The sequence below is a fragment of the Vespula vulgaris genome, chromosome 5 (assembly GCF_905475345.1).
Source record: "Vespula vulgaris chromosome 5, iyVesVulg1.1, whole genome shotgun sequence".
Taxonomy (NCBI): Eukaryota; Metazoa; Arthropoda; class Insecta; order Hymenoptera; family Vespidae; genus Vespula; species Vespula vulgaris.
Genome location: NC_066590.1, coordinates 5,744,882 through 5,758,802, shown reverse-complemented (window position 1 = coordinate 5,758,802; position 13,921 = coordinate 5,744,882). Strand labels below are relative to the sequence as shown.

Genomic DNA, 13,921 nt, shown 5'->3' with positions numbered 1-13,921 from the left:
AATTAATTCTACGTTGACGCGATTTACATTTCTAATTAACACTATATGCTTTTTACGTGTGCGTGTATGTGCGCGTTATACTTGATACGTTCTTTTATAACAAATCGAGTCGGCAAATACACTCGATTGTCAAGCAAACTAACATTAACTGAAATTAAGATTTGTATATGTATTTCTCCTTTTAAATATTTATATTCGTCGAGTTAGAAATGTGTTACAAAAACTGAGATTTGAGAAGAAAATACCGTAACGTTGTTCAAATGGTGAAAGATAGCCGGTATAATCTGAGTTGCGAGTTGAAGTACAAGCCACTATGCGAACGTTTACATAGCTCTACGCACACATGCAAGCATATACGCATAGGGTTGCTTTAAAAACACCCTTTCATCGTACGGAACTCGGATATATCGCCGAGTCGACGCTGTTTTCAGTTTTCAATACCACCGTATTTCAATGCATCATCTCATCTCTCTCTCTTTCTCTCTTTCTTTCTCTCCATCTTCCCCACAATCCACGAGTTATCTCTCGAAGAAACAGGGAGAGCTTATCCGGAAGTAAATGCAAACGTTTCGCCGTGTATTCTAGGGCGAGGGAAAGCCATTATGTCGGCAAATAATTACGTCGAAAGACGCAATTATACTCGCGGATCAACTACCCGTCCTTTTCCATCTTACTTTTCGTTCCAAGACTTCTCCCTTCATCCAATTTTCTTACCGATCCGACGTCACTTCCGCTTAAGAAAATGGTAGATAGAAAAAGAGAGAGAAAGGGAGAGAAAAAGGGGATAGAGAGAAATAAAGAGGAAAGAGATGGTAACACAGAAAAGTGAGGTGGCTTTCAGAAAATGGAGATAATGACGTACAGCGTCCTAATTGACGTCATTACCGGCACGTTGGGTGACGACGTCAAATACCCAGTAAGTCGGATCTACGAATCTTGATGATGTTGTTCCGAGCGCTCCTTCGCTCTCTCGTCTACGTATTTTGCTTTAATAACCGCGAAAAGCATCTTTAGAAACAAAAGAGATTAAGTGAGGGAGAGAGAAAGAAAATGTGCAAAAGAACAAAAAAAAATTCACTCTCCTCTTCTGCACCGTCTTGAGGCTGTTCATTCATTCTTAAGCTTTAACGACAGGCTATTGAAACAAAATATAAACTACAAGTGTAATAGAAAAATATTGTTCTCATTATTGTATCGATAGATAAGCTTATATAAATTATACCCTTATATAGATTAACCGGGACTCTACTGGCTTTTATAAAAAAGTCTCTGCGAGTGTTAAAAAAGCAAAAAACTTCGCGAACAAACATTGACTCTAACGACTGCATTGCACGCAGTCGATGTAAGTGCACTTGTTGTTTAAATCGCGAAACGAAAACGAACAAACACTGCTTCTATTTCGCGATATTTTTATTTTTATTTTAGCGATACAAACACTCGATTCTACGTTACTTCGTACGCGATTACAATAACGTTCTGAAATAGAAAATTTATTAGTATTAATATTATATTACGAAGTGGTAACATTTTGCGCACGTTTCAAATTATTTAAATAATTATAAAATAATCGAAAATATAATATATTTAAGCTTACCCGTTTTTCCGATCTTTACTCATTGAAATCCAAAAGAACACTGAGTCAATGAAAAATCAAAGTCAATGAAAAGTTCACTTTTGTTTACATAAACAGGCAACGACCGCGCGTACAAATTTTACTTCTATTTAATTATTAATTTAATTTTATTTTATATTTAACACATGCTTCAAACTATGAAATGTTTAAATAAATATGCTATTGTTTAAATATTAGTTCGTTATACTCCGCACACGTTTCAAACTATTTAAATAATTATAAAATAATGGAAAGTATGATTTATTTAACCTTACCTGTTAGGAAAGAGACTGCTTCGATGTTTACTCGTCGAAATCCAAAAGAGAACTGTTCCGATAGCAACCAAAGTCAATGAAAAGTTTACTTTTGTTTACGTAAACAGGCAACGACTGCGCGTACAAATTTTAACTCTATTTAAATATTAATTTAATTCTATTTTACATTTAACGCGTATTTCGAGCTGTTTTCGAAATGTTTAAATAAATGTGCTATTATTTAAATATTAGTTTATTGTACTCTTTGTACTTTAAAATTATTTAAATAATTAGAAAATTATCAAAACTATAAATTATTGAAATTTAGCCGTATGGAAATAATAATTTGCGATGTTTACTCGTCGGAATACAAAAGTAGACTGGTTCTCCAAAGATCAGCTCACATATTTACTAGTCGAAATATAAAGAATAGCTGACTCGAAAATTATCAAAGTCATTGACAGTGAATAATACTTGTTTACAACGACTTAATCTTGAAAATGTTTATGTAGCCACTAAGCATTTAGAAGTAAAATTAAATAATAAAATAATCAAAAGCATGAAAGTTATTAGTTTTATAATATTTAAGCAATTACATGACTTTTAATTTAAATATTAATTATACTCTGCTTTCATATATATATTACATTGTTAATGATACATTTCTTGACAGTAATTTTTTCAAAGAAAATAAAACTTCGTCAAAAATTCGAAAAAGCCAAATCTTTCTTTGAACCTTCGTATTTAAAATGAGAAATTGTCATCAAAATCGATAAAGAATTACGTCTGTACTCATTGTTGGCGTAAACTATTATAAAATTATGGATAATTAACAACCTTAAAGACGATTTTTTCTTTCAAGGATTAACAGGGTAACCAACATCGCTTAAATATCTTCTTTTTCTCTTATTCGTGGAGACCTCATTAAAGTAGATTAATCGACTTCTCGAATCGCTTTTCTTTGAATTTAAATCCTATCTTCCCCTTCTCTCATATGTTTCATTCGCTAACAGCTTTGCATACGTACTTAGCAGTACGTGCCAACCTTTCCCTTACCCCTTGTTCCCTCCTATGATACTGCTTCTCATGCACTTTTATACATTTTTCATGTCGTTATCCTTCCAAAGATATTCTGTCTCTTTTAATCTTTACATCGTTTGTATGCTTTTAATTTCGAAATGGAAATATAAATCCGTTGACGATAGCATATACGGTGTACACATAAAAGGAGAAAGAAGGATTACCCAGCTATGATCATCTGGACTGTACCTCAAATTGTCAGACTATCGCTCAGCGCAAATTTTAATATCGTTTTATCGTCTTACCTTGATCGAGTTTCCCCTTTTTTCTTCCTATCTTATCTTTTTTTTTATTTCCCTCATATTGGGCATATCTGTTGAGATACAAGCTACCCACATAAAACCGATCTAGATATTAAGGTATTGGATCAGGATTCTCATGTCTTTCCAACGAAGAGACTTCCTTTGATATGTATTATAATAACGAGATTTTCTTGTTTCTTTGTTATTTATTACGAAGATATATCATTTTTAATATGAGGGAGAAAAAAACATAAAAGAAAAGATTAAAATTCAAGACGATGTATGTCCTGGAGTCGATCGATCGGGATCATTGTTCTTTATTTTTCTGTCATCTCTTTTTAGATACAACGATGAAAGAGTCTTTTCGTTGTTCCGAAAGACGTTCGTCTTCGAGAACGGTCCCTTATTGTCTCCCTGCTGTTGTCCCTTGCAAGTAACGCCGTACGTTCCTCGAATACACATTAATCTTCTTCCCGATGACTGGACATTTATCCTGTTTACTTCCGCCCTGTAACTTCCGTCCTAAGCTGAGAACGACGCTCTGACGAAAATTGATTCTCCTTGCAATGATTTATCGAAGTAACCCGATCCTTTCCAGTTTTATTCGCGAAATCTGATGTATGTGTATCTTCGCATGTGTATATAATACGTACACTGAATGGGCCATTTTACACATTAAATTCTACGAAACCATGAAAAACATAACGTAAAGAGATAGAAAGTCGGATTTTATATCAAATTAAAGAAGAACATAATTATTATGAATGTCTAAGCATTTTTGTCAAATACATTATTCATGAAATTATCCAAATTGCTAGATTTTGATACTTTCGAGGAAGTAAATTAGAAACTCTAAATGTCAAGTTCCTCGTATTTTAAGACGGACGAGAGTAGGTAATTTAGTGTGAAAACCAGAAACAAATCAAGTTAAATCAAATTTAACTCCTTCTAAGGAATTTATTATATACTTTGCTGTCTGGTGAATTGATCTGCTCGCGTTTCGCTAAACTTATGTGTACTAAGCTTTCGTCGGGGCAATAAAAACGACACTGAGAACATTTCTCCTATATATTTTCGTTCTAAACGAATTCGAAACTTTCAATTACCGTAAATTTCGTTTAAAATAATTTCGTTCAATTTCGTTTGAAATAATTTAATTAAAATAGTTTAGTAACGTTTGATCAAATTAAAGAACGATATATTTATCGCACGATTTCTCAAGTTAACAAGTGATTTTGATCAGAGTGATTTCAGTGTTTCTGGTTGACCACATCATTGATCTAATCTAATTCAGTTTCGTAACAAGTAGTAAGTGCAAGTTATATATCAGACACAGAAGTTCACCGTTTTCCTAATCAACTTCCCATCACTTGCTAACTTTCTTTTCATTATTTTTTTTTATGACTCTTATTTCATTTTTGTTTCGAACGATCAAAGCAATAACTTTTTTTATTGTCATAACAAGATTTTACATTCCGAAAATTATACCTTTCTCAACATAGAATTTCTCGAATAGTCGAACACGAGAATTTCTTTAAATTATTTCAATGATGTTGAGAATATATCGATCGTGATTCTGATATATTTGATATACATTTACATAAATGTATATCGAATATTAATCTACATTTCACCACAAACTAAAATCTCGTTGGATATTTAATAAAAAAAAAATATATATATATAGATATGTATACAGCACACGTCGGCCTCCAATCCGTGTCCCCCATTTCACATGTATCTCCGAGAAACACGTATTCATAAATCTTTCTCGGAAAGAAGATGCGCTATTCTAAAATGCTTAAGACGTCAGAAGTTTTGCGTTAGCGTTTTCTCTATGCGGATGTTATCGCACGGATGCTATTGTGGTCTTGAAGAAAAATAGTGAAAGAAAACGGGCATACCGGATTTCCACTCTCAAAGGAAAAATATCAAGGTTTTCTCTCTCTTCCTCTCTCTTTCTTTTCTAAGACCATACTGCCCTACCGTCACCTGCATAAACATCATTCCGCGTCTTGCGGATTTATGTACATACTGCTATAATATTCTACATATAAATATATATAGATACCATAAAAACGTCGTTACTGTTTTCGAGTTTTAACGTTCGCTTGTATTGATATGTGGGTACACAGATCATAGATACCGACAAAAAAGAATATACATAGAAAAAGAAAATGAAAAATAAAAAGAGATATAGAGAAAAAAAATTATTTCGATGTAGCAAGTAGAAAGAAAAGAAAGAAAAAAGTAAAAGAAGAGCCCTATATTCAGGCTTAAAGATTGACGGGCTAAATGCGATGAGACGACGAGTGCATCAACCAGGTCACGCATAAGCTTTTACATAATTAAAGTATTAGCTAATTATTTTATTCCCTCTTCCATTTTTCTTTTTTCTTTTTTTCTCTCTCTCTCTCTCTCTTTTCTCTTTTATAATACCGAGTATATCTATAGAAATTCAGACTATCTTGAATATAAATGCAATGTCACGTTCCGTCGAAGCGTATCGTCGTCGATAAATTTTACATCGGTACGGATCGTTCAATTCCATCATTTCTAAATCGGGCATCAGACACGATATGCGTCTCTCGTGTTACGAATCAAGGGATTTAAAAAATTCTCAGTACAAAGATGAGAAAGGTGATACGACTGATTTTGTACGCGCGTTACACGTATCGTAATCAATAATTCAGAAATGGAAAGGCCAGCGTGTTTGCTCGCGTATAAATTTCTCCGTCGATTTGCCTTCCTTCCATTTTACAATCGCGTTCTCTTTCGTGAACGATTTATAGAGATTCGAATAATCCTCTTTGGTATCTGGTCGTTTGATACGAGTTATCGTTCCTATGCCATCGCGTATAATACGTAAAGATGACAATTTAATCTTACAAAGTAAAAATTTGAATTATTTCTTACACTTTAATTAGTACGATTCATCATTGAGTACCGTATCTATCGTGGAATATAGCGAAGTGTATTGTAAGATCAAACTAAAGACTTTAGAAGAATTGTTCATTAAAAGGCAATCGTGAGATTGAAAGTACTTCTTAAGGATGTAGCAAATGCGATATTAGGGTTATTTGAAAAATTTGCAGCTTTTCTTCTTTTTCACTTTAAGATATGTTTCACTTTAAGAATGAAATTTATCTATACATAAAAAAAAGAAAGAAAACCGCGAACTTTTCAAATGACCCTTGTACTTCGATAGTTTTAACATTAAATAGTATAACACGTGATTTGACGAGATATTGAAGACTTTGAACGGCTTTATCATCGAATGAATTTCGTTACGTGCGAATTCGCAAATGGTGAGAGATAGGAAAAGTAAAAGTTGGTGAAAAGAGAAGGAAGAGGAAGAGGAGGAGGACAGCCGTGAGAAGTCTTCCTTCAACGCGAGCCTTCTCGGTAATGCAGAAAGCGTGTCACTGACGACAAATCCAGCAGCGTCGATGTTGCAAGCTTGGAGTAAGTGCAAGCCCGAGTGATAATGCTTTCGAAAAGCTCGCTTCTGCTCTTTTAAGCTAACGACGAACTTCCAACGAAGCTTTCCGAACGCTTTCTCCACCCATCCCTCTGAATTTTTCTCCACGCTGGAGAAAGAGGCTCTTCCTTCGCGGATTACAAAGAAATTACGCTCGGTGAGTCGGATAAAAGCAGCTGAGCGATCCGGATTTTCAAGCTTGACAACGACGATGAGGTGCTATCGATATCGAAGCTTTTTTATGCTAGAACGAACTTGGTTCTTAAATTTTGAAAAGAGATAGATAAAATCTAACTCTAAAGTATTATCACGTTTACAAGATATACAGGTTGAATCTAAAAGATTAACGAAATTTCTAAATGTCTCTTAAATTCGCGAGAATTGAAAGGAACATTTTAAAATAGAGAGAAAATTGAGTTAAACGGTATCTGAAATCATCAAATAATTCTGATTGAAAATATAACAACGATCGAACGTGTCTTCGGAGTATATTATTTTTCTTTAATTTTGAAAAGCGGTTATGGTAATTCTTAACAATTTTATAACACCTCCTTAGATACTGTTAGAATATACATAACGCAGTATTTCCTGCTAGATCGTTGAGGAAAGATAGGACTTAAATTTCGTAAGATTTAGGAGTTCGATTTCGGGAAATGGCGGCGGAGAGAGGCTCGGATCGGAAGTCTCGGAATTGAGCGGCTTAGTTCATAGCGGGAAAACGACGTCCTCTGTAAATACTCGAGCGGTTTCCAGGCAATTTACCGTTTTCGTTTAGAGTATGTCCCCTTCTTCTTCAGCATCAAGCACCTTTTCTTTTCCTTTCTCTTTTCCTCTACTTTCCTTTTGGTTTTCTCTTCTACATACATACATACATACATATATACATATATACATACATACATACATACATACATACATACATACATACATACATACATACATACATACATACATAGACGTACGAAATCTACGGAACATTACCCTCACGAAGCGATCTCAAAGAGAATATACGAGACGAGTAGCGAGTGAACGTAGAAGGCCTCTTCCAGACCCTCTCTTCTCACTCTCTTTCTCTATCTTTCTTTCTCTCTATCTCTATCGAGATAAATTCGCGTCGAGATAGAATCTTACAATTTCGAGGAGTCTCCAAAAGTCGACGCGATATCGGCTTATCGAAGAAAATTACGCGAGTTTGTCTTCCGTCGAGAAACCGAAAGGGATCGCAGTTTCTTAGTTCCATCGGCCTACCCTCGCCTAAAATGTCTCGAGAAAATGGAGAAAGGACGTAGGGTGAGCCTCGTAAGTGGATTCAGAGAATTACACTTGTGACGAGTTGGCTGCTCGTTTAACGTTTACTCGCTAAACGTCTTACTCGCTTCAACATTAACCTCGATATACTCGAGATAAAGATCGAAAGAAACATGTAATACGATGAAAAAAGTTAAGTAGGACATAAACGATTGTCTAGGTGCTTTCGTATATGTACGTTGTATTCCGTACACACGAATGATATAAAAAGATGGTATATAAAATCGATAAAATCCCTTTATGATCGTTGCTTTGATCCAACATTGGCACTACGTCATGTTACCTATTATGTATCAACTGTTTCGAGAGTTAATGAAAGTTTTCCGATGTCTCTTTCAAAAGATTTTCGATTCAAAAAGCGTAATAATTAAAAGTTTGCTAGGACGAGCAAAATTTCCAAGTACGATGAGGAATTTAATAATCGTCTGACCTTCCAACGAAATTAGATTTTTAAGCGCATCCGCTTAAGAATTCTTTCGAATCAAAGTGAAATCCAAACTGTTGGAATCCAAACCCGAAATCCCATTTCCTTTTTTTTATTTTTCTATTTTTGTGCATTAGTTACCTTCACCAATACCAACATCAGCATCATCGATTTTAATTAAAGCGATTTATATTACGATGTAGATACTATATCCCTTCCGTTCTAATTAAATTCCAAATACAATTTTTTACAACTTTTTACTTTTTACTTTTTACTTTTTACAATTCTATCAACTTCGATTTTTCTTTCTTACTAACATCCCACGTATTCGATACGAAAAACAAGACGATGTTTCTAGCGTGATTTTAGTGAAATACTCAAATCATTTCAACTCAACGATGCCGCTATACAAACAACATGATACGCTCTCTCCATTAACGAAAATATTTGCGATGACATAGTCGTAAAGCATAAAGCGTTCTCGCAAATTGAAAATATCGCAAATTTGTGATTTTACTCGCCGTTACAAATCACTTCGTTCAGCAATGTAGAATGTCATTTATAATGAAGTAATCGAACATGTAAAATATGTATATCGAAATGTATTCGTTATTAATCAAATGATCGATTCGAATGCAAAGCAATTCGTAATTGGTTAATAACCTTAAAGATGATAAAGTATATGTGATAATAGATCGATCAATTTCTCGAATGTCAGGGAAATAACGTTTAACTTGTTGCCAGTTTTCGTATTCGTGAATTTAATCGAAAAATAAAGATCGATACGCGTGTATATGTGCGCGCATGTGTGTCTATGTGAGTTTCAAGGCAATTCATACTGTAACGTTTACGTCTTTCTAGGAGAGTCTTCAAACACGAACTAGCTAGGACGTTTATTTAGCGAAGTGCATCTTCTTCTTCTCCTTCTTCTTCTTTTTCTTTTTCTTTTAATACTAGTTCCACTCTGTCCGTTTCCTTCCCTGGAGTCCTCTTTATTCTTTTCCTTTGGTTCAACCGTCATCCCTTTCTGCGTATATAGTATGTACTTACTTCTATCCTATAAAAGTATACACCCTCTGGTCAATATCATCCCACAGCAGCCATTTTCAAACCATCGAGAGATATTCTGGTTACGCATCGATCTTCCTTCCTCACCTCTCCTTTCGAATATAACCTACCTTAAGATCACTTCAAGAAGGATATCCTTTTATCCTTTCATAAGAAAAAGAAGAGTTTGACTCAATCAGTTTCATAGAACTCTCCGTTCTGATTGATTACCAGATTGTAACGTTCCATTAATCAATAATTGTATAAAAATTTAAATAAAATTAATGATATATAAATGTAAATGATAAATACGTATTTAATAATATATTTTTAATTGAAGAAAATAAAAAATTAACGTTATAAACTTTGGTAATGATCGAGGTGCAAATAAAAAGCACTGTATATTGAAAAGTTTTCGTCTAATTAATCGAAAACTTTTCTTCCGAGAATATTACCCGTAGTCGTAAGGAAAGGTCAAAAGGTCTGCACAACTATTTCTACCGTACGAAGGAATTTATCCGACTGTCTCGATTATAATTATCGACTTTGGAACTCGAGCGTCGCGTCGTTCGTATTACATAAACTTCGAATTTCTCGGATAAGAAGCTTAATTAAGGTCTTAATTAAAAATCGACTTTTTCTTTCTGAACGTAAATGTCTCTAAGATCTATTCGAGAGTCCGTGCGAAAGAAGAAAAAGGAGATGAGAGAAACAGAGAGAAAGAGCAAAGAAAGAGCAGTCTCTTTAATAAATTCTCAACGTGAAAGAACGCGAGACAATACCAGAGAAAACTCGAGAACGGGACAATAAGATCAAAGAGAGAGAAGCACCAGCACCCAGTTGTAGCACTTTCATTTCTACAAAACGTAAATCGAAAATCCGTAAATGTTTCTTATCGCTTATCGTTCCACGCGAGTATCTCTTTCAGTCTCTTTCTTGTTATTATTCGCAATGTTTCTCCCTCTTTTTTCTCTCTTTCTTTTTCTCGATTAAAAGCGAAATTTCTTTATTCTCTTCATCTCTTTAAAAAAGTCTTTCCCAAGATTCTTTTGTGATTTCTTATTTTTCTTTTTATGAAATAAACTTATACGCATGTCAAAGCATTCATCTTTAAAAATATTGATTTATTTGTTCCAGAAAATGCGAGAGTAGTCAGGTCTTCGTACAAGATCATCACACTCACTGTATAGATACTTGCCGTTCAACGACCATGTGCGGAGAGGTGGTCGTCCCAGAGGACCATCTTGACGTAAGTAATTACTCATTACCCAGGGAAGTAACGCTAATTAAGCCACTAATTTATGAGCTTCTCGAAACGCGAGATACAAGCCTCTCATTACGACTTCGGGCCAAATTTTACTAACTAATCAATCGGGATATAGTTGATAATTACTTAACGCGTATAGAGACTAATCAAATTCTAATTTTCATACACATCGCGTGGAAATTATTAAACAAACAAATAAAAGAACGTAAGCTTCCTCTAACAAATCGTCTTATCGAAGTCTAATTTCGAACTTTGAAGTTTAGAAGTTTTTTTTTCGTTCGACGGTAAGTTTTCTCGCTCTCCCTCTCCCTCTTTCTCTCTCTCTCTTTCTTTTTCTATTATATTCAATCGATCGATCTTCGTTAATGATCCACGAAAGATCTTTTATCAAAGCTGTAAGAGAAAAGTTAAGAGCACACTGAGGGACGTTAATTGGCCCGAGAAGAATTAAAGACGAATAACTTATTATCTCGACGTACTTCCATAGAGAAGATTAACGAACTACGCAAAATTATTTACTTCGTCCTTACCCTACTACGACTATTACACTCCGTAACGCTAATGGATAACGCGGTTATCCCACTTCGAACTAACGCAGAAGCCGAGCGCTTATTTATGAGCGTTCATCGCGCGAGATCTCTTCTCGCTTATATACTCCCCCGGCCACCATTATCCTCCCTTTCCCCAAGTAAGTACCTCAACCCGGTTGAGATCGGATTTCGAAAACGTTTATGAGTACTGTAAGCGATACAAGAATTTTCTTTTTCTCTTTATTTTTTTTCTGATCTTCTATGATGATTCGCTCTTCACGCTGTAACTAACATTATTTCTTAAAAGAAAATATTCTCCAAATATGCGAGTTTGTGAAAATTTCCAAACAGTTTTCTATCGATCCTACAATTTTTCTACAGAGATGAAAGAATTTCATTCCACGTTAAGAATTGTGATATTGTTGTGCAAAATTAAATGGAAATTTCTCAAAAAATTGAATTTTGTTAATAATTAATACAAAGGAAAAATAATATTTAATTACAATAATGTTACAATTGCTCGGTCTTAAATCGTCCTAGATATTTCTAACTTCCGTCGATTAATTTATCCGATAACAAACGTTTTAGAAATGAATTATCGAGGAAACGATAACGGCGATGAATATTTATTAGCCGACTCTCGATCGGCTCTCAAGCGGAAGGCGTGAATTTCCGCGTTGATACCTTGAATTTTGCGATCGCAGGTGTGCAGAATTTGCAACGCAGTGGGTCACAATTGTCAGGTGGCGGAAGGAAGTAAAGCCGGTCCCGGAATCGACGGCGCGGACTTCGTATTTTATGTGTCCGCTATGCAGACCGAGAGATGTCACAAGGGATTGACGGTCGCTTATGCTGCTCACTGTCAACAGGAAGCTGCGTTGGATCGGTGAGTGTATTTGAGCGAGTGTGTGTATGTTTCTCTTTCTCTTTCTCTTTCTCTCTTTGTCTGACTTATATAACTCTCCTTTATATCTCCATCCTATATCTCTGAGACTGAACAACGAGATAGACTCTTCAGAACGTCATCACCTTCGAGATTAAAATACGAAATGGCGTTTATAAAGGGATAAACGAAGTACATTTCCATGAATAATAAAAATACAAACAGTACCGATTAAAAGAATGTATTTTCGATTTGCATATTGTATGAATAAAAGGAAAGTACGTATTTATTTAAGAAAAATGTTATACCCGGGGAAAAAGTCATAAAGATAACAGATTTAAATATCGAAAGGAATTTTTGAATAATAATGGCGTTACATGTTTTATTTGCCAACGAAATATGAGAAACGTTAACATGACAATAGAAAAATTACAAACAACGAATAAACGAAGCTCTTTTCTCAACTATGTAACCTAACGTCGAATTAAATTTTGCCGTGCGATTTAATCACCGACTCGCTTGAAGTGAGCCCCTACGGTGTTACATAGAATGTAGCTAGGGAACGATTTGGTACGTTTGATAGATACGTCGAATTTAAATATTCACTCCGATTTGCAAGGCAGATGCGAACGCGTATTGTCCACTATCTCGCATTTCCCCCTTACACGTCTCTTTCTCTTCATCATTGTATCCTCTTCTCTCTCTCTCTCTTTCTCTCTCGAACCGTTCATATTTTTGCGATGATCGATTCGCACATTCGTGTTATAATATAACAGCACTTTATTGAAATAGAATATTTCTCAATACAGACCGCGTTCACTTCCCTATATTCGCATTTATTTCGTTCTACTGATTTTTCTTCTCTCACTTTCTCTCTTCCTCTTTCGCTCTCTTTTTCCCTTTTTCTCTCTCTGTCTCTCTTTTTACCCTCGAACATGTCAAATTCGAATTTCCTTCCTTTTCGAAATTCTCTTGCATTCGTTTCAGAGAATATCCGACGTGCATTCGACAAGTTGTATACAAAACTGGTTCGAGATGTTAAATGAAAAATTAAAAACTCGATATTTATCGAATTATTGTAGGAATTTTTCGAAAGAATTCCATGAACATTTCATTAAAATCCATATGACGACCTAATCTATTATTTTTCTTCTTTTTATTATTATTTATCTTTTTTTCTTTGTTTATATATATATATTATTTTACTTTCATTTTACAATAAGCTTCACGTTTATCGATTCTGTTCGCGATGGCGCCATTAAAACGCCGCTTTGTGTCGACTCTGTTCCTCTGAAACGGACTTCCCTTAATGCATTCGACGTAAATGAAATAAGGTCTCCATCGTGTTGCACTATATACAATATGCCTTGTACTATATACATTTATTATACAGGTTGTTACATTTAAACGGTGATGATGAAATATCTCACGGGAAATTGAAGCTATCGAAAAAGAAAAAAAAAAATTGAAAGTGCTATTAAATGTTGAAAATCGCACAGTACGCTTCTAATACGCTACTACTCTAAAACATACAAATAATAATAATGAAAAATATGAAATAGGCATTTCGTTTATAAACTAAAATAATTACTCTCTCGACTTTCGAACTTCTTGAAAACGTGCTGATATACTAAATCGACTGTTCGAAGCAAAAGAAATATATGTAAAAGACATAAGGGAAGATAAAAAGCTCTATCGTTGTTTATGTCTACAGCGTACGATTTAATCGATTCGTACAGTGTCATCCATGATACTATCGATTGAATAAGTCACGTACAATACACGTTGACGTG

At 34.6% G+C, this 13,921-nt stretch overlaps 1 protein-coding gene across 5 annotated transcripts in view; it reads left to right on the top strand.

Moving 5' to 3' along the window:
- Positions 1-13,921, top strand: part of LOC127063912 (leishmanolysin-like peptidase) — a 238,491-nt gene that overhangs the window by 215,766 nt on the left and 8,804 nt on the right. For all 5 annotated transcript variants that reach the window (XM_050994220.1, XM_050994219.1, XM_050994222.1 and 2 more), the window contains 2 exons: positions 10,586-10,697; positions 11,950-12,131. In XM_050994220.1, coding sequence (XP_050850177.1) covers positions 10,586-10,697; positions 11,950-12,131 — 294 coding nt within the window. The remainder of the gene's footprint in view (positions 1-10,585; positions 10,698-11,949; positions 12,132-13,921) is intronic.